The 27,584-nt window shown below is 36.8% G+C and overlaps 1 protein-coding gene and 1 long non-coding RNA gene across 8 annotated transcripts in view; one reads left to right on the plus strand and one right to left on the minus strand.

Moving 5' to 3' along the window:
- The first annotated feature begins 1,490 nt into the window (after positions 1-1,490).
- The window catches only part of LOC148133387 (uncharacterized), a 32,044-nt gene continuing 5,950 nt past the window's right edge, over positions 1,491-27,584 (plus strand). The window contains exons 1-2 of the long non-coding RNA XR_015746729.1: positions 1,491-1,577; positions 3,095-3,221. This is a non-coding gene — a long non-coding RNA (uncharacterized LOC148133387). The remainder of the gene's footprint in view (positions 1,578-3,094; positions 3,222-27,584) is intronic.
- The window catches only part of DPF3 (double PHD fingers 3), a 232,847-nt gene continuing 209,861 nt past the window's right edge, over positions 4,599-27,584 (minus strand). For 3 of the 7 annotated variants that reach the window (XR_003371153.2, XR_015746728.1, XR_015746725.1), the window contains exons 10-11: positions 25,536-25,575; positions 20,699-23,087 (exon numbers count right to left, since the gene is read on the minus strand). Coding sequence is in view for 2 of the 7 variants with exons in the window: in XM_026671098.2 (XP_026526883.1) it covers positions 4,965-5,035; positions 6,824-6,905; positions 8,793-8,905 (266 nt within the window). In the remaining 5 variants the exon portion in view is untranslated. Of the gene's footprint in view, positions 5,036-6,823; positions 6,906-8,792; positions 8,906-20,698; positions 23,088-25,535; positions 25,598-27,584 lie in introns of those variants that run through there. The other 4 variants (XR_015746727.1, XM_087951622.1, XM_026671098.2 and 1 more) reach the window with 3 other exon arrangements.

The raw sequence follows: 27,584 nt of genomic DNA on the forward strand, positions 1-27,584 counted from the left end.
ATCGCATTACATCAAGCCAAAACCAAACCAACCACTTTATGGTATTGTGTATGTATCAGAGTGGGTGTGATTACTATAGGTACTAGCTTCATCAAAAGGATTCTAGCTGCCCTTGTATTTTACAATGGGGATTCCTTTAAGTGCTGCAGCAGTATAACAAGTTATAAAACATGGCTGACAAAAATCCCATTCGTTGAAGCCAATCTGCTGCATGCCAATTATGAACATTTTAGATTGCACCTTAAATCTCATGTTAAGCCTAAACAACAGAGCTGGAAGTGGAGGAAAGTGGAGGAAACAGCCTCTCCAGCACCTGAAGAGCACTGCAGCTGAATCATTGTTTATCCCTGGTTTATAGAATAAGTATGGGCTTAATTTGTCCTATAAAATCAACAGCCCTTTGTACTGGAAGGCCTGCCGCTCGGTATAACAGTCTCAGGTTTAATCTTTGGCATTCCATATAGAACTGGGGGGAAAATGTATTGAATCCTGAAAAATTGGCAGTCAGGGCAGGTAAGACTATTACATGATCTAACTCAATATGACTCAATCTGTAATATAATTGTATTACACAGGATACATGTGTTCAGCATTCCTTTAAAGTATTAGCATCAGGCTCCAAGCCGATAAGATACTTTGGGTCAAAATATTGTGCTTTGTCTAGATTCCATGTAAAACAACAGTCTATGTTTTCCAATCAGATCTTCAAAGTCTCCTCTTACATACACTTTTAACAACCAAGAGGCATTGTTACTATCAGAGGTCAGCTGGAGATAAAAAGTCTGAAGAGATGGACCAAAGGATGGTAAATCACAGACAAGATTTTACATTCACTATTGCACTGCTCTTTCTTTTGTTAACAATGTATACATTTTTTTCCTAAATGATTTTTCCCCTAAACGATTCCTACCTTTAATGACATTGTCACATTTAGTTTGAACCTAAAATCTAAACATACCGAGCGCTATATTGTTTATGAGCAACTCTTCCAAGGAATGTATAATTAGAAAGAATTTGATTTTTTTGTGGTATGGTAAGCAGTAATCTGATTGGTTTGGTTTTAGTTTGGTTAACCCAGCCATCATGATTCATTCAATAATCCATGATTTAACAAACTGTTGTTTAGCATGTTTGAATCCAGTCATAATTTTGGCACCTTCAAATGACCTGGTCTTGATTGCATAGCATGCTCATCTGAAAGGAGGGAAAGATCAAGATTTCCAGGAGAAAATAGCTGACTGAAGACAGTGCTGCAGACAGGTAGAGCTGATGATTGCAGCCTTGTACAAAGTAGCAAAAGCAGATCGGCAGCCTTTGATCTTCTCTGGATCAAGGTGAATGACATGAGATTGCCCAAGCTGTTTTTCCTTATGGTCATTCCTTTTCCTCATGAAGAGACAGCAATCTTGGGTGGGGGGACTAAGGACCAGGAGGTGGGGGAATTCATCATTTTGCTTCAACTGCAAATTGGAGCCTTTTGAGGACACCAACTTCATGTATTTCCCTTGCTAATGATCTTTGGAAATTGGATTTAAGGAAGTTAGACACCTCCAGAATAACAAGATTGGAAACATCAGGTGAGTGGGTGCTGTTAATCCTCAATATAAGAACATGAAGATTTAATTTTATAATTTTTAAGAATTTAAAATTAAGAAAGTTGGATCAAGTTTTGGCTACAGAAAGTTGTAAGAGTTTTTAAGTGTGAAGCTTTGGATATTAATACTTTGAAACTATTTTTGAAAACAATAAATGTATAAATGGAAAAGAAAGAATGTTTTTTGAGTTTTGGAGGTATAAAACAAGGAATTTATAATGGTATTTGGAGACATATTTGAAGAACTGTGTAGGGATTTGCACCAAGAAATGAAAACTATGTTGTGTCTTCTAGAGCAGTGATCCCCAACCTTTTTTATGCCGTGGCCCGGTACCGGCATCAGCTGGGCGCGCGCCCGGTACTGGCATCAGCTGGGCGCCGCCATCTTTTTGATGAAAAAGTGCTTCCGGTGACCTCACGGAAGCACTTTTCATCAAAAAGATGGCGGCGCCAGCGCTCGTGAGCTTTTCCGGGTAGAAATGGCTTTCTACCGGAAAAGCTCACTAAACGCTGGCGCTACCATCTTTTTGATGAAAAGTGCTTCCGGTGAGCTTTCTACCGGAAAAGCTCACCGGAAGCACTTTTTCATCAAAAAAAGATGGCGGCGCCCAGCAAACCAGCGGCCCAGTAGGACTTGTTCCACGGACCGGGACCGGTCCGCGGACCAGTGGTTGGGGACCCCGTTCTAGAGAACATTCTGTTATCAAAGATATCATAGAACAATATGTCTAACAAAATTTATTTGAAGAGAATATGAACTTTGAAGAAAAATCTGTCACCAAATACACTGGATGAGGTACTAAAAATAAAAAAAGAAATAAAAATGAGAATACCAGGAAATAATGCAATAATTTCCCTTTGTTGGATTTATAAGAAAGACTGTTTAAGGCACTAAAGAAATGTGTATAAGGATCAACAACCACATAGATGGATTTATATAAAAGAAAATTAAAAAAATTATAAAGTTGGCTTATTCTAGCAGGGATAAATAGGTTACATTGTTATACAGAGTGATTCTTTCTGGAATAGTGATGTTGTGTTGGATTTGCTTAAAATGATATTATGTAAAATTTTCTTCCCAAAAAGTTATTTTATGTAATTATAATTTTATAGTATTTAAATTGGGTTTACATTTAATTGTTATTCTTCAGTTAAAATAAGGAAGTTTGGATAATTTTTTAAATAAGGAGAAATTATTTCTTTTTGCTATATCTAATTTTAGGGGTTTTTAAAATCTCTATTAGGATATTGGGATTATTATATACGTGAAAAGTGGAGGGTGAAGATGAGGAAAATGTTAAAATGTTATTTGAAATATTTTTTATTGGGGCTTGTCTTTTCTAAAGGGGATTTTTTTTTGGTCATATTTAAATTTGGTGTTTTAAAAATGTTTGCAATAGAATGTTGAGACTATTTCATGACTTAAATTAAATGCAGTTTAGTTCTAGTTAACAAATAAGGTGCGGAATGTTGAGTTTTGTATGCGTTAATACAAAACAGCCGCAGTGGCGCAGTGGTTAGAGTGAAGTACTGCAAGCTACTTCTGCTGACTGTTGGCTGCCTGCAATTTGCCTGGAGTTCAAATCTCACCAGGCTCAAGGTTGACTCCGGCTTCCATCCTTCCAAGGTGGGTAAAATGACGACCCAAATTGTTGGGGGCAATATAACTCTGTAAACCACTTAGAGAGGGCTGGAAAGCACTGTAAAGGGGTATATAAGTCTAAGTGCTATTGCTATCACTAAGTAATGTTAAAATCTTAGAGCTCTGTATGGATCTTTTGCTATTAACTGGATTGAAGATGATGTCACTTCTTTGATTTGCCTGTTGTCAAGAAAAGGGTTATGAGATGAAGAGTTTACAGTTGTTGGCTAAGAGGAAGTGAAGAGATTAGGGAATTGTTTACACCTGCTATGAAGGGGGTGGAGTTTTTTTCTTCTCTTTATACATTTATTTTTCTCGTAATTCCTTTCTTTCTTTTCCTTAGTTTCCATTATCTTTTATTGTTTTATTCAAATTTTTAATAGGATTATTTGGGGGGGGGGAATGAAAGGAAGAAGAGATCGACTAAAAATAACAGAAGCTGCTGCATTTAGAGAGGATTAGTTGAAACCCAAGTCAGACCTGGATTTGTTTTTGATTAAACTAATGACCCCAAGTCAGCTATGTCATCCAAATATGGAAATGAAGGCCGGCATAGCTGCCAATCTTCTGTTGCCAGAGACAAGAGCCTTGAATGACCCTGCACAAAACAGGTGCACCTGTGAGTGTAGGGCAGGGAAGGAGAAGGTGAGGAGACAATCTTTTGTCTGCAGGCTACTCTAATCCCAGATATGACACCAGGCATTTTTCTTTAAAGTTTTCACCCTTAAAGAAAAAGAAGACAGCCACTGTAAAGAAAGATATAATGTTCCCAAATGAATTTTGGATACCTTTGCCTTTTTTGTTGTTGTTGTTGTTGTTGAGAGTCTTGCACTCCTTCACTGGAGTGTCATTTACCTAGGAGGAGCAACAGACTGGATGTGCTATGTCGGGGAATCTATCTAGACTAGCTGTGGGATACATTAAAGTAATGAAGTCATATCACCATTTTATCTCTATTATTAGGGCAATAGAGAAGTTTCAAGATAGATATTGCGTATACGCTTCTTTATGAATGGTTATTTTGGTTTTATTATAGAACTGTAAATAGCCAGATACTATTATCTGACATATCTACTTATAAACAGCAATTTCCCTTTAGAACCTTTCCTGATAAGTAAGGCTTAATATCCCACTACAGCCCTAGATCACAAACAATCACCAAGCACTCTAATACTAATCAAATGTTCTCCAGATATGTTGGGAATCTAACTCCCATTGCTTTCAGCTGTTGCCCATGTTAGTTAGGAATTCTGGAAGCTGCAGCCCTAACAGATCTGCAAGATGCCAGTCAAGGAACATGACTGTTTGAAGATGGTGAATACTGATTTATCTGAAGGAAAGAGAAGATAAATGAAACCAGAATCACAATCCACACAATTTAAATGCCTAAATACCAACAGTTACAACAGCTCCCCTTTATGCTATAATCATAACACATATGAATCTATTACAACAGACCTGCCATCATGCACTGCAGGGGAAAATGATCCATTTGGAACACAGAATCCTCCCCCTTGCCTCAAAGATCTGCTCCTTCTAGTAGAACCCAGGAGGTCAATTCTTGGTGAAATGTAACCCTGGAGAAGCAAATTCTGTGGATGCTTCTGTGAGTGTTCATCCTTTCATGAGGACAAGAGTGTGTTTATGGTTACACATAGCCTATGTGATGGATGATCATGATGTGCTGGTGCTACAGATTCAAGAATAAGCCCAATCCTTTATTCCCATCTAGGGCTGGTAGCAGAAAGCTGATGCTCTCTCTTGGAGTAGTTCTTGACACAAATGACAACTCCAGCTTCCTATAAATAAAGATATGGAAAAGTTTAGATGTTGAAAAGACAGTCTAAATCAGAGCTGTCAAATTCCCAGCCCATGGGCCAGATGTGTCACACGCTGGCCATGCCCACCCCTGTTTTAGTGAAGAGGGGAGAAAAATCCCAATACATCATGTGATGCTGCCATGACAACGTGAGTTTGACACCCCTGTTCTAAATGATACCCAAGACTGCAGGTAAACATGCCTCGTTCACTTTGTGTGCAGTTTGAATAATAGCAGTAGCTTTGTTTCTTATTTTATTTTCCAACCAAATACTACCCAGACTTGATTCTGTTAGCTTTTAGGAATCAGCCAAGGTTAGTTCTTCTTGCCCCCTGCTGTAGGCAATTTCTGTCAAGAGAGAAGTTATTTTGAAGGACATCAGAAGCTGCTCAAGTATTTGGAGGGAGGTTCCTGTAGATGTTTTTTATATGTCCTATAGTATGTCCTTCTGTTTTCATTAACTGCAGTGACTTCACAGAAGTATAACAATTTGTGAGCTAGAATACCTTCACTGCCCTTAAACTAACAGCAATTTATTTCAGAGGCAGACATGGTGGGTTAAATTCATATCCATGCCTGTTTTAAAAGAAACTTGCAATCTTCATCAACTGAATTCTCCCCATCCTTTCCTCTGCAAGCAGAATGGAACCAACCAAGAACCCAAAAATGCTTAGAGGATTCATGAAATGAAGGGACATGCTAAGGGAGGGACATGACTTCAGTTCTCACCTGTCCCACGAGGAATTTCTCACTTGTCTTGTGAGAAATTATCTCAAGTTTCAATGCTGCTTTGGTTTAAACAAAGGGACTTGCCTTTACAAGTTTAAGTGTTACTGTCCGTCATAGGAAAAATAGTTACCTCATCCCCTTTTCTTACAAAAAGTTTATTTTTAAAGTGTATATGACTATACAATTTGGATTATGCAAAAAGATTCATAATTCTGTCCATGAGCAGAACAACAATTGAAAGAATACTATAGACCACTGCATCTCCAAATTGAGGATTCAATGAATAATCATATCACTCCAAGGAAAGGATACACTGGAATTACCCATTCAAACCAGAAAAAGCTGTTAGAAGTAGTAAAGTTTTTCATAGAATTGGCAGGCAGCCTCCATTCACTATGGGTGGAGACATTGGACCCATTGGAGAATTGTATGATTTAATCAGCTGATTTCCCCAAGGTCTGCTTATGAGCCTCATCACACGCTTCAGAGAATTATTGCCCTAACTTCTACTGAAGAGGCCTAAAAACTATCAGATTTTTTTCTCTCTAATCAAATTAACCTTTCCAATCAATAATAATTACTAGTGGGGAAGAGAAAGAAGAGTTTTCTGAACATTGCAGTGAAACTGGATTTCCATTAGCTTATTATTGTTTTGTTCACTGCTGGTATTTCAATATTAACATTGATCATTCAATATTGATCATTTCAATATCTGGACAGACACTATAGCTAAATGTGACCTAAGGAGATCCTTAGATTTGTTGAATCTATGAAATGAATAAGATAGAACCATTGGAAAAAAGCAGGAACTGCTTTAAACAGCTTTTTTTGCCATGATTTGCATTGTTTAAGCTACTTTGATTATAATTTCACCTGGGGAAGTATGATATAGCAAGACAAACCCCACATGGGACAATTTTCCTATGCCTTCCCTCTGGCTTTGAGAAAAGAACAATGCCAAAACACGTACATGAATATTTAAATGATATTGATTGTGCTATTGTGAAATGATTGGTATAGATACTCCAAGCAACTGTACCTTCTGGGGGTTCAGAGACTGGTGGGTTTAAGCAATACATATGGTAACCACGGTCACAGTCATCACAGAAGAGCAACTGGTCCTGATCCAGAATTGTTGAGAAAAAAAAGAAAAAAAATGTTATTCAATCTTGCTAAAACATGTAACCCTGCCTATTGTTGTACTAAAAAGTTACTGTATCATGATAAGGAACCAAAGAGCAAATCACTAACTATGGATAAAGAGACTACTTCCTACAAATGTTAATTTTGTGCTACATAGTCATGTTCTTGCAGTCTAACTAATCTAACATTGAGATAGAAAAAGAAAACTCATTTAGAGAGGTTAATCTGAATCTGAGTGGCCAACAACAATGCAAGTAGGAATTAAAGGTGGGGGAATGTTACAGAACTTCTGAGAACACTCAACCTAATATTCCTGTTCATGGGAATGTTATGGTTTTCCTTCTCATTCTCAAATGCCTTCCAGAAGAGACACATTTTCTGAACAAGTCTTAATAAGAAGTGGGTGGGCCAAATATCCAAGAGGAGGCTATTCCAAAGGAGGAATATTCTGGACCACCCAGAAGAGGTCATGGTAGATGACATTCCCTTGGCGGAGAGTTTTTCCTCTCTGATCTCACCAGATGGGTAGATTCAACTCAAATCCTGAGTCACACAGTGTTTTACAAGTGACAGCTATTACCTCGAATTGCACCCCAACTAATTGGCAACTAATACAGCTTCCTTAGTCGTATTTTTGTATGAGCAAAATTTGGCCTGCACAGGCTGTAAAACCAACTGCATGTAAAACCAACTTCCAAATGCTCTTCAAGAGGTGCTCTGCATAAAGCAAGCTTCCTGCTCCATGAAGTACCACAGCTGGCACACAAATATCATTATGCAAAGGCCATTTTGGCCATTGTTGTAGAATTTGCTGGGACCTTTAAATTGCACGTCAACTCTTTGTGGGAGAGTGCTACCCCTTCTAGAAATAATGATGGACTATCTCTGGAATCTACAGTCACTCCATCATGTTGGGACTAAGCCTGATCCCAATTTTCTCCATCTAGATTCAGACAGCCTTCCAAGGGACCTCTGCAGCATTTCCTGCTCAGCCCAAAGTAAAGATATACAACTGGATGTCACTGGCATATTGATGATATCTCACCCCATGCTGAGAAATTATTTCTCCCTGTCTCTGCAGGTGTATATTGCTCAGAGCACTACTTAGGGTAGAACTACATATGCATGCCAATTAGAAAAAGTTTCTTTTAGATAATGCTTCAAAAATGCATAGTATCTCCAAAGGTCCTTCTTTTATTTGAGGCTCTATGGGTCATCACTGTTCAAATCCAATATACTCTGCAGCAAAACCATCATTTTAGAAGAGCTTATCATTGAATGGCATCATCACAGCCTTGAGCTCCAGAACTGACTGATGTAGTTGCCATTAGATAGGGATTTGCCAGATTTGAAAAGAGACAACCTCTGAATAGGATTGAGACTTTTGCACCTGATATATTGTTAGAACAGCATCTCTTCAAATTTGTTCAGCTTGTTGCAAGTCTGTAGTAAAAATGACATGACTGGGGCAAATAATGTCTAATAAAAGCCTTTGAGTCATATCATTTGAACCGGCACACAATCCTTCTGGGGAAGGAAGGATTGCTCTTAAAAGATGAATTTTTTTCCTTAGCTGCTAGGATTCAGTCTCCGTGGATTGGCCTGTGTATTGCCACAAAACAGATAGGTTTGGTCCCTTAAGTAATCCCAAGTGAGAACTACCAATTTTGAAGGGGACAAAAGGAAATAAAGAATGGGCAAGTGTACTGTAACTGAGTGTGTATGTAGAATTTACAAAAAGGGCTCCCAATCTACTCCTTAGATGTCTTGAGCTCAATGAATGAACCCTGGAGATTGTGTACATTAGTTTGCAACTCATTATTACAAATGACTAATTTAGGTCTTGATAACAAAGACAAGCTTACGTCATTCTCAGAAGTCCCACAGAGGCTACAGGATTTGCATTCGATGCATTGCCACTGATAGGTTTTGACAGCCTCAGTCATATTTGCTGTGAATTGCAGGCACGTTGGGTGACCTGGGGGAATGGGAAACACCTCTGCTGAGTAGGCTGTACTTTGAATGGTTCGTTCAATCAAAGTCATACAGCTCAGGAACAAAACAGACATGGACATGGACCAATCACAACATGGGTTCCAAACTAATGGATATCAAAGAGGAAAGCAAGCATTAACCCTTTTGCTGCCGGGCACAAGAAAAATAAGTCATCCCTTCCCATTGCCCCATTGGCAAAGCAATTTTATTCAGAGCTCTTAAAAACTTTGTGGTTGTTATTTTCCTTTTAATTAGAAAAAACAAGACAACTGAGTCGAAGGAAGAAAGAATAGGCTTTTCCTCTTCCTTTGTCAATGAAGGATTTGGAGGAAGAGTTTTTTTTTCCATTGAAGATTTATTTGAACTGATTGAAACATAACTGCAATGCAAATTCATACATCAGAAGGACAATGGGGCAAACTTATATTTTTAAGAGCTCTGCACTACTAAGGTTAGCCTGCACAGAAGAAATCAAACTGCACAACTAAGCTTTCAGGATCAACCAAAAAAATCCCGCCACTACCAGCCAAAACAATTTATAAAAGGAAGAGAAGTAGGAGAGCTAGCAACAGGGGAAGGGCAACTACTGCTGAGACTCTAGACCTTCCCTACATGCATGTGGATGGTTTTGCCAAACAGCAGGAGTACTATAGCAGGACCAGCAACGGGGAGTTCTGGAAGAGGGGTGATACAAACAAACAAACATAAGGTAGGTTCAACGTTCTTTCTTTATAACAGGAAAACAATAAGGAAACAGCCCAGTTTGTTTCTCCACGATCCTTTGCCCTATCTTCTGTGTTTCTGCCATAAGTGAATGGCATCTTTCTTCAAAAATATATATATAATCTTTTTCATCCAATGTTCCCCCCTTCCCCCCAAATTTTAACATGTAGCAAAATATCCATGTGCAGAAGCAGAAAAGGATAGAAGACCCGTGTGTACCTGTATACTAAATGAGGCATTTTATATTTGTGCTAGTCAACAAGCCTTGGGTGGAAAGTCATTAGCAAAGGATCTTTGCTCACCACAAAGACAGTTATAAGGATCAGCAACTGAGAATGTGTGATGAAAATTCCCAGATAACTTATTCTCCCTCTGTTATTCCCTTTTTCCCCCTCATAAATGTAGGTAGGCAATGTTCACCTTTCTTTCTTCTAGTCTATAAAAGAATTCCTACAACCAACAAAGAAATAATGTCTCCGCTCTGAAACCTTTCAGTCTCAAACTGTATGTTGGCTTTAATGAATATATGAGGGTGGAGAAAATGGATAGTAGGAAAAAGATTAACTCAGCCTTCCTATCAACCATTTCTCCATTTTGACTAACAATTGTCACAGTCTTTTACATTTGACACCCAGGCCTGGCCTAGAAAAAGAAGTTTCATTTCTACATGAAAGAGCAAAGAAACACTTTTCTAAGTATTCTTAGAAGCTAGAGGCTACAACCCAAGATACACCTGTGCAAAAGAAATGAGGCCTTCACCTCTATCAGGATGTCAGAGTAAATCCTTTGATCTCTTTGCTTTCCTTGGATATGGCTTGGCAAAATTGCAGGCAAATTTTGTCAAATATGGTACCTCTTATCATTTTTCTTTTTAAAAAACTTTCCTACTTAACCCATGAGAAAGAAGAAGAGAATTTTTTTTAAAATAGACAAACTATTCTTAAGTCATTCCACACATTTTGAGAAACTTTTGGGGGATCAGGATATGACAAATGTTTGAGTATTAATTATTAAATTTGGGGCTGGGAGTATACAAGTAGCAATGGTGGGAAATAAGCTTACTCTTCCCACTCCTCTCTTTTACCAAGTTTTATGTGGTTTACTGGCTACCTTTTATTCTTCACATACCCCAGTAGAATTTACTTCTCAATCACTTTTCTGTTCAAAGATCTCAACTTTTCATTTCAGTGTATTCTTTACACACTCACATATTGCTTCAATTTCCAGTTGTAAATATCTCTCTTTTGTTCATTTCCTGTCTCCAGACCATTACATCTTCCCATCCTCATACATACAGTACGCTACACGTTGCTTTCAATGGTTCCCCTTTAATAGTGCTACTCTGCAGCTGAAGAATTTGGAGATAAAATTTTTGGTATAAACTCCTGGATTTCTTAAGATTCTCAGCTGTTCTTCTTCCATGGAGGTTATGATGCCATGACAGCAGTCCACTCTTTGGCCTGTCTCTTTTAGTAGTGGGGAGTGGTTTTGCCCTTCCTGTGTACAAGCTGCTTCTGATTTTTAATCAATGCAGAAACAGATGCAGGATTATATTGAGGAATGAGACACAGATGACCTGTCAGTTTTTGTACCATCATTTTGGTCAACTGAAAGGAGTGCTCTTCAATGGCCAAGTTGTAGCATCGCGAGAAAGTAGCAGTGAGGACAATTGCAGGATGCCTTGAACTGATTTGGGTGAAAATTTGGGTGAAAACAGAGAACCCTATGACCATTTCAGTGATACTGAGTTGTCTTCATTCCTGTTAGGTTTTGTGTATCCTCTGGTGCATGTGCACATCAGTTTCCTTCTCTTGAATCTGGGCAGATCCATTTATTTGTATATTTCACATCTTGCATGTAACCATTCTTCTGATCAACTTCGAGAAAGGAATTTTAGAAAAGCAGAAGATCTGCAGGCCAGAAAGAGCCTTAAATAGAAAAATCCATGGTTTATATTTTCTGCTACTTGTTTTTCTTCAAAAAACAATTGCAAAAGGAAAGACAGGCATCTGAGCTGGGGCCTCAGCTCAGAGGACATACTTATCCATACTTCTCCATCCTGCTCCAAATAGCCAATTCCCAAAACTGTCAAAATTGTTACACTTACAATTGAGAAATTTTGTTGAACAGCTTTTTAAATCTATACCTTATCTTATAGCCCTATGGGAATATTACACAGGAATATCCAGTGATGGGCAGTATTCCTAAATTTCATACAACAGTGAACAATGCCCTATTATCTTATAGCACTTGCACATCATACTGCCTTCTGAATTTTCATTTTGCAATGAATTTTATGCACTTTAAGCATCACATAGATTTTTTTCCCAAAGCAAGGAAGATCCCAGAGTACCACAAGCAAACATGCAATGAATTGTAAGAAGTTCCCCTGATGGAGCACTGCATTTGTGTCAGTCAAAAACAGACAACACGCTGGGGTAAAGATCTACACCTGGTATTCAATATTCAGAACGGTCTAAGGAGACCAAGAAAGGAGAAATTTCAAGAATTTAAACAAATTCTTAAAACAATATGCCGTGAAGAGTGACAGTGACCATGTGAGTTTTGCAATGTATTGTTGCTGTTTTCATATTATGAGCCAATGAGTGATTAAAATACTAGAATAATACTGGAGAAACATTTGCTCTTTCTGAGCCCAACCCTCTCCAGAAGGTGGTGGTTGTAGAAATAAATCAGAAGGGAGAGAGCTAACAATACTATCCTGTGCTCCTGGCAGAAACTATGAGGTAGTAATCTAATAAATAAGTCATGTTAGGGATTATGAGATCATGGAATGTGGATTGATGCAATTAAAGTGATATGACTAAAAATTATACAGTTTTGAACTGTTAGCTGGAAAAGGATATTTGTTAACTGAAAGAAACCCTTTCTGGGCTATAATTCTCTGCTCAGAGTCCAGTTATAGCTGGCAACAGCTACTAACCTTTCTAATCTAAGAAATGAACCAAAGTTGGAACATGGCGAAGTGATTTAGTGTTTGGGGGAATAATGAGGCTCTAGTCTTTTAGTCCTGGAAGCCACAGAGAAGATCATGGAGAAATTATTCTGAGATAGTTTTAGTCATCTTGAGGAGCCTTGTTTCCTGATTTGCTAAATTGCAAATGATTGACATTTTGTAACCCCAGAAACTCCCGGAATGAGTTTGGGCCAGTTATAATCTCTTAGACCAGGGGTTTCCAACCTTGGTGACTTTAAGCCTGGTGGACTTCAACTCCCAGAATTCCCCAGCCAGCTTTGGGAGTTGAAGTCCACCAGGCTTAAAGTCACCAAGGTTGGAGACCCCTGTCTTAGACCACCAAGATTAATTCACAGGTTTGTTTCTTGGGGAAAAGAAATCCCCTTTGCTTTGAAGCTGCCTTAATGTGAAAAGTCAATAGTTTCTCTCAGCTGTAGATAGCTAACACACTTAGCTATGTTTAATTTAACTTTGATTTAATCAATTAACCCAACTTCCACAGTACAATGAAATCTAAACTGATCAGATAGCATTCACAACACTATAAACATAGTTTATTAGTTAATATAGACATAGTCCTTTTAAAGTGTGTTTTTAGTATAAAACATATAAACTCTGTTACTAGCCAGGATTGAATAAAAGGCCTAGGACCACTTTCCACCAAAATATTACTCTCTTTTGTCATATGCTCCCTATTTCCATTTCCAATAGCAAATATCCTGTAACAATAAGGCACCCTAAGAACAAGAATTTGAAGTTCCAATCTGCAGTTCTTCTTATCAACTCCCATAATTCCCAGCCAACATAACTACAGTGGCATACAGTAGACAGATCCAAGGTAACAGTTCTCCTCTAACTAAAAATGGAAATAGTAATCTTCTTATAGTTGAGTTTGACTCCTGGTGGCATCAGGGACATGTTTCTATGTATACCTATTTTGAAAATCAGTAAGGAAGTAGTGTGCTACTTTATCATTAGTGTATCTTTTAACATTAAAAGTGATCTACCTATGGAAAGAAGAAGCATTTTTGAAAAAAAAAAACTATTGAATATATTATATTCAGGGACATTTGTGGAATTATTTTAATGTTTTGTATGGAAGCCGATAAACATCACTATCCTAATAAATGTCCATAAATTCTTAAATTCAGAATAGTTTTGGCATTTCCTTACTCTTGCTATACTGATGCCTTTAGAGTGAATTTTATTTTTTGGCCCTTGATAGTACAGCTCCTGTTTTTAGGATTATCACATATGAAACAGCAATTGAGAAGGCATTTAATCTCCTTAAGAATTTTTCAGGCAATGGGTTAAGATATGATAGTTTCCACTGATATGTGAAGCTTTTTATTTTATAAAATTTTTGGCTTAAAATTAAATTCTTATTTAATGTATAAGTGACTGGCATTTACCAGTTTACAGATCATTAAATGTACTATCTTGAAAACCTTTTTTTTTAATATAACCAAGTTATGTTTATGAGGAGCTCACTGTTTTTCCATTCTTCTTCTTCTTCTTCTTTTTTTTTTTTGCAGTTCTACTTTAAAAAATTGCAGGCTTATCTGATATCACTTCTGTGTCTGAAAGATTAGTCCTTAGGAGGATTATGGAAATTTAGACTATCGTTGCATTATTGATATAATCCACTACAAATGAACAGAAGACATTAACTTGAATCAGGGGTGCCAAACTCACATCATCACAGCGGTGTCATGTGACATATTGGGACTTTTTTCCCCCTTCGTTAAATGCATGGCCGTGGCCAGCACATGACCCATCCAGCCTATAGGCTGGGGAGTTTAACAGCCCTGGCTTGGATATTCAATTGTCACCTACAATTAAAAGGTGCTCCTTATGCCAATGGAGAATCTGCATTGCAGAAAGAAAAAGGTCATTTCCATCAACCCCTCCCTTGTACTGAAGCTCTGCTGAAAAAAAATCCAAGTCTAGAATGTGTTCCAAAGATTTTCAGGCAGAGTAGAAAGAAGAATTGAGTAAAGCTCTTTCCGCTGATTTGGGTATTCTATGTGCAAAGTGCTACTTATAAGAGGCCTACATCAGCAGCCAGGAACTCAGCACTGTAGCTATTGATTACTTTGCAAAAAGATGATTCCTCATCATTATCACAGTAGCAGAGAAAAAGCAGAGCTATTGCAATAGTAGAAGCTCCTGGTTATATTAGGAAGATCAATAGACAGTTTTGGACCTCTTCCTGCCAGCACTCACCACCAACTTGATCCTGTCAGGACTGCTCACAACCAGTCTTTGTAAAATACCTATCCCATGGTGTAGCATTTAAATCCCATCTGCTGGCTCACTATGAAGAGGGGAAAGGATATTACATATCTGAAGGAAAAAAAGAACAGACTTTTCAAAGGCTTGTTAGCATCTAAGTTTAAGCTAATCCATTTATATTAAATAAGAAATAAGTTGTTTCATATGTATCTGGTTATGTACAATTCTACCGCAAAACTTAGAAATCAAATACTTACCTCACTACAGACTTTACCCTACTTCATTACAATTTTTTTCTTCAATATCACCACAGTTCTACCTTCTTCACTACTCTGAACATCAATATAATCTGATCAAAATCAAGAGGGCATATCATTTGGTATCTGAAGGGATCTCACAAAAACGAATTGCTTTAATTTTTAGAGGTTTTTAGAGGCTATATTACTATTGGTATTGGTTTCTATTTCAAGTTTTAGCTCTAGTTTCTCTTTGAGAATTGTGGATCGGCCTGAATAATTAAATACAATTTACAGATCTATAAATACTGTACAATATCATAAAATGGAGGAATGACTGGCCATTTTCTGAATTCCCTGGCATTACAGGTATATTTCATTTCTAGTCCAGTAAAATCAAGCCTCCTTCAAGTCAAGCTAAAGTTCTGGTGGCTTTGCAAACGCATTCATACGCTCATCTTGACAAGAGTATGGAAGTCATTTGTGCTTGTCTTCTTCCAGAATGTTTTGTTTAGTCTTCCCAGTCTAGCCTGGGTTTCCTATTCACATACTTTTTAATGCTGCTCCGGCTTAGTTTTCAAGTCAGCCATGCTCAGGGAGCTTGTTAATGACCATAAAGGAAAGATCCAGGGACAAAAAGATTTAGTATGGAAAGGCAGAGCATATCACACCAGAGGTGTACACTGGAGGAATGATAGCTCGCTTTGAGAGCTGTCTCAAAGCTCACCACATCAGCAGTCCCTCCTCTCCAAGGATTCTTCAAGATCAGCTATTTAGAACACGTTTCTTGACCCAAACAATCCTATGGCAGAAAGCTTAAAGGTTTCAATGGGGGTCCCAGATTTGAATCACCATCCAGTGAGCTAATTCTAGGTCACCCTTCGTGAAAAGGATGCCACATAAGCAGTTCCCATTTCAAATCTGCTACGCATGCTGCACTCCCTGTCATTTGTTCCAATAGTGCAAGTAGAACTGAATCTAGGTCAAGTTCTGAATTACATACTCCATAAAATAAAAGCTTTTTTTTTTTAACCAGGAAACAGTTGGGATTGGTCAGTCACCTGGTGGTTCATAAGGATTTTTTTTCTTTTTAATCTTGCACAGGCAACAAGAGCATGTGACGCATTTACTGTTATGATCATTTTTTCAGGGTTGCATAGAAATATTTTCTTTTGGAGGGAGAAACCCCTAGTCTTTATCCCCAGCTCAGTCTTTTCTGGCAGTGAAATGTTTTTATGACAAATTATAATGTTTTGGTACATGGCTTATATAATACTAGTTTTTAGAGAACTTACAGTAGGTGAAGAGTTCTTGTTCTCAATTTTAAGAGAGTTGGAAGTACTCTAGATTATTTCATTCCCCTCAGCCCACCTCCCTTTTCTTTTTCTTTCCTAATGACACCCTAAATATTTTGTGGCAGTTAAATGTTAATGCCGTGCAATATTTGGATTTGATATCCAATATATACTTCAGAATATACAGAGGTGTGAACAAGGCAAGAATATGCCAAGTCTGCTTTTATTTTAAAACAGTTCTTCAACCTCAGCATCTTTAAGACATGTGGACTTCAATTCTCAGAATTTCCCAACCAGCATGCTGGATGAGGAATTCTGGGAGTTTGTGTCCAGACACCTCAAAGTTGCTGAGGTTGAGAAATAAAGCTTTAAAACATTGATCCAGGGTAAAGAGACAGCTGCTCTGAATTGCAGATGGGCACAATGTTTTATACTCCTATATACTCCAAAATGCGTTTTAGAGATCACCGCTGAAAGCACTACAAAATTCTTGCAAATGAAAGGGGTATATATATTTAAATCTTAAGTATCTCTAAGGGCACCAAATGAAAGAACTATGTTCAAAGGAGGATTCCTTCTGTAAAACAAGGTGTACGTGGCAAAATAGTGAAGCAGCAAAACTAGTTATGCTCTGTCTATCTGACACGTGTTGGATAGGTAGTAAAAAAAAATCTTTGGGTTCTCTGCCAGGTACAAGGACAAAAGAGGTAAACGAATAAATGAAGAGGAAAAGGTGAATGTGCAAAAAAAAGCCTTAAAAAAAACCTTGCATAACATGTCCTAATGTAAACTTTCATAACCTAGGACGTATCAGCAGGCAGTACACAGATTCACTGCCTAGTCAGCTTAAGAAGAGGAAATGATCCGTCCACACCTCAAATGGATGTTGGGCTCCCTCAAGGAATTGTCTCCATGTTAACAATGCCCACCTCACTGCAAAGGCCTCCTTCCCCCAAACGGCCCAATTTCTCTCCCTCCACCTCCCAACATTTGAGCTCCTGACAAGGAAGCACCTTTATCAATGTAAATGAGGGGCTCTGAGCTTTCCATTAAAAAGGATAATCTTTGACCCACACCCCACCTCTAGATCCAGGCACACAGTATTATAGACAAAAGTCTTAACCTGATAACTACCAGGGGGCTACTTACACTCTTCTCGTTAGGATAAATAGCTAATTTTATGCTTTACCTTGTTGGCCCTGAAACTACAAGATGTTAGGAAAGCTACTTGCTCTTTGTTCATGAAGTCTTCTGAGAAAGAATTGTATTCATGCATCAGCTTGACACCATATGGGAACAAAGTAGGTGCTCCAACCTCCAGAGATGAACACCATTAGGTCTCATAAACAAATACTATGGGTTATAAAGAACTATTGCCTAAAGTAGCTAACAGGAAGGAAATCTGTCTTTGCATATTCTATCAATTTGCAATACAGGGAAATTAAGGGTAGGAATATTTATCGGAACAGCTAGAATCTAAAGTAGTAGCATGAAGTGCTCTTAAAAATAAAATAATCTCTTCAATTTTATAATATCAGCAATGAAAAATGCACAGATTTTACCTATTTATGGTAAAAGCTGTCATTAGATATTATACCTCTACGGGGGGACACGGACATTTCAATGTTTACTTCTCAAGCAAAAAATCAATAGAACACATTTGAAATTGGAAATAAAATCACTAGGCAGAATAACCAGCTATCTATACAAAAGCTATAGATACTGTATCTGTACCCATTTTTGTTTTCATGACATCTTCAATCAAGTTTCTCCTAAAAAATTTCTGCAGGGCTCAGAAAATTTATGATTGGTTTGCCACAGGCTTTCCACCCAGACAGTTCACGTGCCACAAAGCATTCAGTTAATTGACAAGCTCACTAACCTTTTGAAAATGTGCAACCAAGCAAAAAAAAAAAAAAAAAAAAAGACAAGGACATAGATGCAAATATGCAGAATGTCTGACTGGTTTTTTTAAAAAAACAAAAACCTTAAAATTTCCCATAAACACACAGGTACATTTAAAGTTCTAATATAATGCCCTTTCTTGACCTTGTTTCTCTTAACACAAATAGTATTATGATTTCATGACTTGTGAAACTGCTTAGCATATAAAAGAATGTAAATTCATACTTAAAATAAATGAATCTATGCCTCTGTACTACAGTGTCATCTCTTACTGGGAAATGGAAAAAGTTTCAAATGTATCTTTTATGACAATGTCTATCAACTGCAGCAATTTTAAGATGCATGGACTTTGACTCACAGAATTCTGGGAACTGAAGAGCACAGATCTTAAAGTTGCTGAGGTTGAAAAACATGGCTTTGTGATGACAGTCTCACCTGTACCTACCTACCCCAGTAACTTTTTGAAACTGAAAGATTATCCAAAAACTTAGTGATCCCTCTTTTGAAACAGGTTTATTTTGTTGCATATCATACATCATTTTGTTTATACCCTCCTTTCCAACCTTTCCGAAGTAGATTATATTGGTATATTTGAATTAAAATATGTGAATATCTTTCAGAATCGAGAAATTACAGTTTGAGAAATCTAATGCAGCATAAATACAACATGGAATGTAGTGTTGGATCCTGATTCAATCAGTTCAGTCAAACTTAAGTATGGTCGGCTGAATAAGCTACATCATTGTTCAGTTACAATGCTAAGCCATAAACCCATAAATTCTAAAAATATGTAGACCCAAATTTCCACAGGTTTCAGCAACATCAACACTAGCAGAAGAATTCTCAGAATTGGAATCCAAATATCTGGAAAGCATCCAAATTAGGAAGAATTGCCATAAAGTAGGATTTACAAACCATAATGACTAGTCTGACAGAACAGGCTATGCTGCATTAATAGCAACAGCACTTATATACTGCTTCATAGTGATTTACAGCACTATCTGAGCACTTTACAAAAGTCAGCATATTGTCCCCAATAATGTGGATCCTTATTTTACCAACCTCAGAAGGATGGAAGGCCAAGCTAATTTTGAGCCGGTCAGGATCGAACTCCGCGCTGTTGGCTGAGTTAGCCTGCAGTACTGCCTTCTAATCACTGCCTTCTAATCACAGCCCGGAGTTTGGTTTCAGCTTTCAACAAAGAAAGCATTGCCCTTTTGATGAACAGAAAGGGAATATATAGTATATTCCTTTTATATAGTATATATAAATATGTACTATAGCAGTGAATTAATATCTCTGGTCCTGTGATCTTAAACATACTTCCTTAAGAAGGCAGTATTTTGCATGTACTAGGAGTTAATTTCTAGCTTGCATAGACTAAGTTTGCCTAACTTATTATAGACATATTTGTAACTATGCTACTTAAAATCTTGATCAAAATACTTCCAGTATCAAAACACAATTGAACTGGCATGCACACATGATCTTTTCTGCAGATTTTCCAATGTAATGTGCTCCACACTTTATATTTCGCTGGGTCCACTTAAGCTATTGTAATTATCCTGTATAGTGTTAAAACTATATAAATTTTATAGTTAAATAAATAAGACTTAAACTACACATTATGTAAATATACATTTAAAAAACAAGTTTATAAAAGCTACTTTTACTTTGCTTTTAAAACTCAGCGCTATCCAATATGAGTCTGAGAACTCATTTTTGCTTCTATGATTAATTTCCATATGGGCAAATGACTCTTTAGCTTGTGATATTTGCATCTGTAGTTTTTCTGTAGAATTAATTGTGAATTCTGGATTATATCAGGGTTTAATCCAGGTCAGGGTTCCACAAAGCTATTTTTCTTCAACATAAAAAAGCCAATTTAACAAGTCTTTAAGTCTTCTTTTCTACATCCTACAGTTTGTAGAAACCATTTCAGTCTCCCTGAAAGTTGAGTTCAATGATATTAGGATTGCAACTTTCAAAAGTTCAGATAACATGACCTTCCTAGAACTGGAAGTAGCGGAACTGGGAAAGGCTTTCTGTTATTCAAGGCCAGAGATATGAAACTTGTTACTCTCCTGTTGACGTTGGACTCCAGCTCAATCAGGCCCAGTCAATGACAAGTATAACTCCCAGAGAAGATGGGTGATAGATTAGGCAGTGGAATCATACAAGTTGAAAGAGATTATTTAGACCAATGAGATCAATTTGTTGCTCAAAGGGCAAAGGAATGGGTTACATGAGCAAAAGTCTGTTTTGAATCAACTGTTTTGGTATGTCCTGATCTCTTTTGCTACAAAGTTAAAGCAATAGGGAAAAATTTAAAAATATTTTCATAAAAAGCATTTAAACAACCAAGTAAGTAATAATTTATCAATTGGGGAAAAAAACAAAAATAATTAGAGAAGGAAATTTTATTTGCAGACTGGAGGACAACATTGTAAACCATGAGGACCTTCAAAAATTGTATACAGCAATTGCAATTTCACAAGTTTTTCTTTTTCAAAAAAGGTGGACAAATAAATATTTACAGAAAAGTATACAGGATATGTCTTGGAAGTCAATTGTATATGAACACAAAAGCAATATGGACACACATTTTTTTAACCTAATGGAATATTTATATAAAATGGCAGCATAATTTTAATTTATGGGTTGTAATTGATGTAATTTTTACACATTTTTTTTCCTCTCCTAATAATCCTAATAGGAATTTCATTAATTTTAGTGTGCATTATCCTGGGATATTAACTTCTCATATTGGATTCCATGACTAGAATGTATGTAGTGCTTTTTTGGGCTAGATTCTGCATTGCCCTAATATCCAGCATCCCTGAGAGACAACAGGATATGCAAAATGTATAGCACCATTGCCATGCAACTTTAATTTACTTAACTGTGGATTCACATTCCTGGACTCCTGAAAAAGCCTAAACGAATTATATAGTGATTATGCAGCAGCAAACTAAAGATTGCACCCAGAAATTCACAGAATAGATACACCCTAAAATAATATATGACATTATGTGTTTAATTTAATAGTTTAATGGCAGGGGTGTCAAACTCACGTCGTCACGGCTACATCATGTGACATGCCACAACTTTTTTCCCCTTTGGGTGTGGCCAGCACATGATGCATCCGGCCCAAGGGCTGCAAGTTTGACAGCCCTGGTCTAATGTGAGGAATGAGGGTCTGTTATACCTGAATGTCTGTTATTGGCTAATAGGATTTGACGCATATATAAAAGAGAGTTGTACATGCATACAGTGATGGTATGGAGGTTTTAGAAATGCATATAATGTTTTTCTAACTGTATTTTATGGCAAACAGATTTTATCCAAGGATTACTGTATTCAACTACACACCAGATTAAACACTTCTATGCACACTTATTAGGGAATAAGTCACACTAAAACTCTGCAAAATCTGCTTCCAGGCAAGCACGCATAAAAATTGCTTTGCATCATACAATTCCAAGGTATTGCTGGTCTACATACACAATGGATTATTTTACATCATCTGGCATAATTAATTTAGAAGAAAACTTTATCCAGATAACTCCTTCCAGGATTATGTATTGCTCCATTATTTACATGCACCTCCAAGCAAAATGATTAGAATAATTCTGTTCTCGTGTTGCAGAATTTCTGACATATATCTTATAAGCTACCAATTGTCCATGGATCATATCTTGGTCCTAAAAAAAACTCTCGTAGAGAACAGCTATGGTCTGTGACTATATCCCATTTTATAATTTGTAGAAAAAGAAAATTAATATTCTAAATGTCCCCAAATGTTCTTTCAAATACTTCATATAATACTATTAGAGGTATAGGCTTTTCTCCAAATATACTATTCCAGTATGTTCAGTTGTTCACGTTTTGTTGATTTATTTCACAAGGAGCTGTTAGCATGAGGTGCTAACACAGAAAACAGCATTTATTTTCCTTAAAAACACCTAGCTTCAGTAGCATTATTGCTAATGTCTACATTTTTGTTATTCTATGGTTTAAACACTTGCCCAGAAGTCAGCATTTGCTTTTCAAAGTATTTTATTTAGACTAGGGTTTTTGTCTAATTTAGTATAGCTAAGTAAAAAAAAACATTAGCAGACATTCAAAAAATAATCCAGAATAATTTAAACTTACCACATCCACTTTGAAAAATGAAAACCCCAGCATGGTCTATAAATGGCATATTTAAAGTATAAGAGAGAGCAAAGTTTATCTTTATTTTCATAAGTTTAAAAAATTATTCTGCAAGTAAACAGCCTTTATCTTGCATTAAGCGCTTTGCAAAAGTCCCACCTTCACAAAAAAAGCCTTTAAATGCTGAAGTAAAATCCATTTTAAACAAAAATACTGTGCAATGTCAGCACTACTTTTCTCTCTTAAATATTGAAATAAATAAAATAACTTGTTCTAGTTTGTGTCAAGTTTTTTTTTTCATTAGTCTGTTGTTTTCAGTCATTTCCAGTTTGACCTGGACTTAGATATACACGCATACACACACACAAACTTGCACAACACTTTAAAGATATTTTTCTTTTTTTAAAAAAATGTAAGTTTTTTTTTTTGTATTGCACAAGCTTAGGGAACCCCCAAAACTTCTCTGAGCAAGTGCCAGCAGGCATTCCACAGTCCAAACTCCCGTGTGGGAACAAGACACAGGTGAGACAGGATCGGGCAATGTGAGAAAGATCAGAGCATTTTGAACACTCTTGGTTGGTTGGTTTCTTCCAAAGATTCCATGAAGAATTCAGATTCCAAATAAGCACAGGGTGTTATCTGCAGAAGAAAAGCAAAGAAAGAAGGAAAAACTCAAAGATATTTCAAACAGCAAGCAGATTTTCTTTTTTAAAAAATAGCAATAACTGATATAACAAGAAATCCCATCTCCAAGTCTGGATGAGCCAAAACACACTTTCTTTGGAACATGCTTTGTGTCACTGCATCACCTCACAGCTCTGGAGTAATCAAACTAAAATATATTCAGAATATAAGTCTGTCATTACTGAGTAGGGGCTAGCATCCAGATGAAACATATTTTTAAAAAAATGTTCAACCATCTTTCCCCTATGTTTTTCACTTCTGATCACTGTTCTTCCAGACAAGTGGCTCTATTTACATTATGTGATCAAAAACCTATGATTTAGTAACAGCATTTACTTCACACTTGTAAAGCAATAATAGTCAGGGGTCATGTCACTTGAAACATTTTAGATTTTCAATGTAAATAAAAGCAGAATCATGGCAATATCCTCTATGTATTGATCCAGGCTTCAGTTGCAGAATCCCTCCCCAGTGTGTTATTTAATGTACCCCTATTATTTTAAACTAGTTATGCAGATACATGAATTTAGCTAGTACATATGTCACAATAACACTCAGGGTGAAGAAAATCTGCTGGAATTCTGGCTTCTGCCTAACTTTTAAAAAGATATAAATTCTCTCTACTATATATAACATCTCACCACCCTTCTAGAAGTATGGATGAAATCCAGGACCATACACTTTACTACAATAAGAACTGACACTGTAAATTCATGATACAGTAGTTTTAAGCTAAGTAGAATTATGTGACAAGTCTAAGAATAGTAGACCATATAAGGGAATGATAGCTGCCTGCTTTTAATGCTGGAACTAAATGAAAAAGTTTCAGTTTATTCTTCACCTAAACTATCTGCGAGGGGATTAAGTTAACACACCAATCCTTCAGCTTCTTAGTTGCTAAAAATAGCGACAATGATAACTCTTTCAAAAGTGCACCACTATAATCACCAAATTCTTTAGGACTTGATAAATTTTCAGAAGAATTTATTACACAAATGTTCATGCTATGCCTGAATCAAATTCAGAAGTTTTATAAATTAACTCACATGTCTCCTAAAAATCAGGCCAAACAACATATACAAAGTTGCTTATTAGGAATGCATTTGATTTGTGCATTTTATTACTCGGTTTCTGAATTTAAAAAATTTTCTTTAAAAAAAGATGCAAGGTGATAAGAAATCTTTGATTAAGTAACGAATGAGTAGTGCCTATCAATAAAATATAATATATATATACATTTGAATCTTTATCTAACCATTCCATTCTTTCTCCACTCTGTGGAAGCCAGCTTTTTATGACATTTAAAGATGTTCAATTCTCAATGGTCTGCTATGATTCTCTATTGCAGGGGCCGCCAAACTTTTGGACCTCAGGGACCACCAAACTCATAATTTTAAATCCCAGGGACCACTAACCAGTTCTGTGAGTGTGGCCTAATTTGTGGGTGTGGCTTGGTGATCATGTGACTGGCTGGGCATGGCTTGTATGTAAATATTATATTTATATAAATATTGAATTCTTTTATTAAAAAAGAACAACCTTTACCCAAAATCAGGCAAAGCAGGCAGGCAGATTGAGTTGCTCACAGAATTACAGATTCATTCAGAGATCTATCTGCCATCAGCTAGCTCAGTCTGTCACATAAAATTTGCTTGCAAGCAAACTCACAAAATTAACTCACAACACACCATGTATGCAAATATTGAATATTTTATTAAAAAAGAGCAACTTTTACCCAAAATCAGGCAGAGCAGGCAAGCAGATTGAGTTGCTCACAGAATCATTCAGTGATATATCTTTCTGCCATTGGCTAGCTCAGTCTGTCACATAAAATTTGCTTGCCGTAAGTCTGCACCGAATAACAGAACCTTCAGTCCTAAGGGAAGTTCAGCTGTGCTTAAAAGCAGAGCTGAAGATCTAAAGACTAGCTAGAAAGCAAGAAATCCAACCATTTCCAGCTTCCTAGCTAATCTAAATCTCCCGGCACAGCAGAACAGATGATGGTCGGAAAAAGAAAAAATAGCAATTTAGCAGGCAAGTTTGCCGGGTAAGGAGTGAGTGGGCAGGGAGGGTTCCCACGGGCCATGTGGGTGGTGCAGCCTTGTGTTTCTCCACAGCCTGGAATAATTGCTTTGTGGGGGTGCTCTGGGGGTGAGATTTCTCTGCAGCCCACCAAAATTTTATCGCGGACCACCAGTTGGCTACCACTGCTCTATTGACTATATATAGACAATGAGACCATTCACTAGTCACTGAGTTATTATATATTCTTATATATAAACACTGTTAATGGTGTATTCTGTCCCTATTCTATGAGATATTGTGTTACTCAGTTTGATCATTTCCCCCCCTTTTTCTGTTAAGTGCACATTTCCTTTTATTTAAGAGACATCATACTATTACCTTGGGGGAAGATCCTCCAAGTGCTCATATCATCCAGATTCTGATGAAGACAAAATGGTGTTCTGTAATCAGATCACATTGTTCAGATCTGTCAATATGTGGCAGCTTTAAAATTATGGGCCAGCTCTTTGAAGGCCACAGATACTGATTGAAAAGAGGATCTCCTTGCTTAACATATTGAATATACCATAATAATTGAGTGAAGATTAATTTTATTGTTGTAATGTTATATGGGAATGACCTTGGGAGCGGATACCAAATGCTGGCTGGGGAAGCTGAATAAGGGACAGAGAAAGAGCTAAGAAGGAAGACTCCCTACTTTCTCAGGCTGTATAAAAGATGGCAGGAGATTTGTGCTACAATATCAACTTGCAAGATTCTGTTAATGTAGCCCCATGGTAAAATAAAATTAGCTCATCTGATCTGGCCTACTGGGCAGGCTGACAATTGTTTTGTACTTTACATAGGGGATTACAACTAAACTGAAGGGTTATCATACAAAAATGCCCTCTTTTCCCCCAGGCTATAATCCATACAGATGAAAGAGAAAGAAAATATCCCAAATTTTGCAGATACTTTGGGAAGAAGTAGTGGTGGACTGAAGCAAATAGTGATGAAAACTGGGGAGTAGTTGGTTCAGCATTCATGAAGGACATTAAGATAGTACTTCTTAGCTATAACTTCTGGGAAAGAGCTGCTTATGCTGCTTCCTGAGTGATGTTAGAATGAGATAGAAGTAAAAACCAATCAAAATAGAAATAGTGTTCTGCAAGAGAAAAATCAAAAGCCAGAATTTGATTTGGGGCATATGTGAGATTGCTCATGGCACATTTCAAGAATATATTAAAAGCAGAGGCATCTTTGCTTATGTTCTACCACTTCAATTATAGGTCCATACGTATTAGCTAGTACTGAATTCACTGGGCATAAGTACACCAAGCTATTTGTTGGATTGTGGCCATAAGGAAGTCTTTTCAAATATATCTATTCAATCAATAGAATTTGAAAAATGTACTGAACAGCAGCTACATTTTTGGGAAATGTATGTCAATTACAAATTATCATACTGTGCAAAATTCCATGTATGTTTAATTATACAAACTGTTTTAAATTTTAAGCCTAAAATTGAGAGACTATAAATCTAAAGAAAGGAAGTAATATTGCAGTTCTAATGTTAAAAAAATAGGATTTTTACTTTCCCTCTATACAATTCATAATGTGCTGTACAGAATTCTGCCTTCCTTCAAGTAAATCTTCATTTTAAAAGAGAGCTTTCATTTTAAACCTGTTTTTTGGTATTTTCATGACTGATGACAACATCAGCCACAGGGCAGAATATGGCTTATCATACAGTTAATGTATAATAGAACAGCCAGACTGTGGATGTTGTAGAAACAAACCAAATTATACTTAGGACTAATTCAAATTTTGGACAACAAATTTTGTTTTTGTTTCTGACCACGACAATGATAAAAATATTTTTCCAGATTATAATTTGACAGCAGGCACAGAAGGCATTTTTCACAGATGGTGTCCCTTGCACAGGCTGTGTGTATTAGCTCTCTGATCTGCTTCAGGCATTAGCAGGGATGATTTGCTCCATCTTTGAAACTACAGCCATAAGTTGAAAAAATGCAAATTTGAACAACCACTAACAATGAACAACACTTAATGAGTATTTGCTGAGGGACAGAAGATTAAAGATGAAATAAATCAATATGCCACTATGTGTTTATCCTGCATAGAAGCGAGAGAGCATTATTTTTAGGTATTTTGGGATTACAGTAGGTAATTTCAGACACTAGTTTTTATCAAATCTAGTTTGTAAACTTTATTAGGCAACCTGATGCTCAAATTAGTCTTCATCTACTATTAGAGTTCATGGTATATTAAAAGGTATTCCTCTGAAAACTCATTGTTTTCAAACAACCACTCATTTCCTTATACTGGCTCTAAGCATAGACAGAGATTATATGGGGAAAGGACAAATTATTATATCACTAACTTTGCTATCCTCCTGGACAACTGTTCTGAAAGCCTGATGGTAGG

This window comes from Notechis scutatus, chromosome 1 (genome assembly GCF_049901735.1).
Source record: "Notechis scutatus isolate UNSWTSFEM ecotype Mainland chromosome 1, rNotScu1.2, whole genome shotgun sequence".
Lineage (NCBI taxonomy): Eukaryota > Metazoa > Chordata > Lepidosauria > Squamata > Elapidae > Notechis > Notechis scutatus.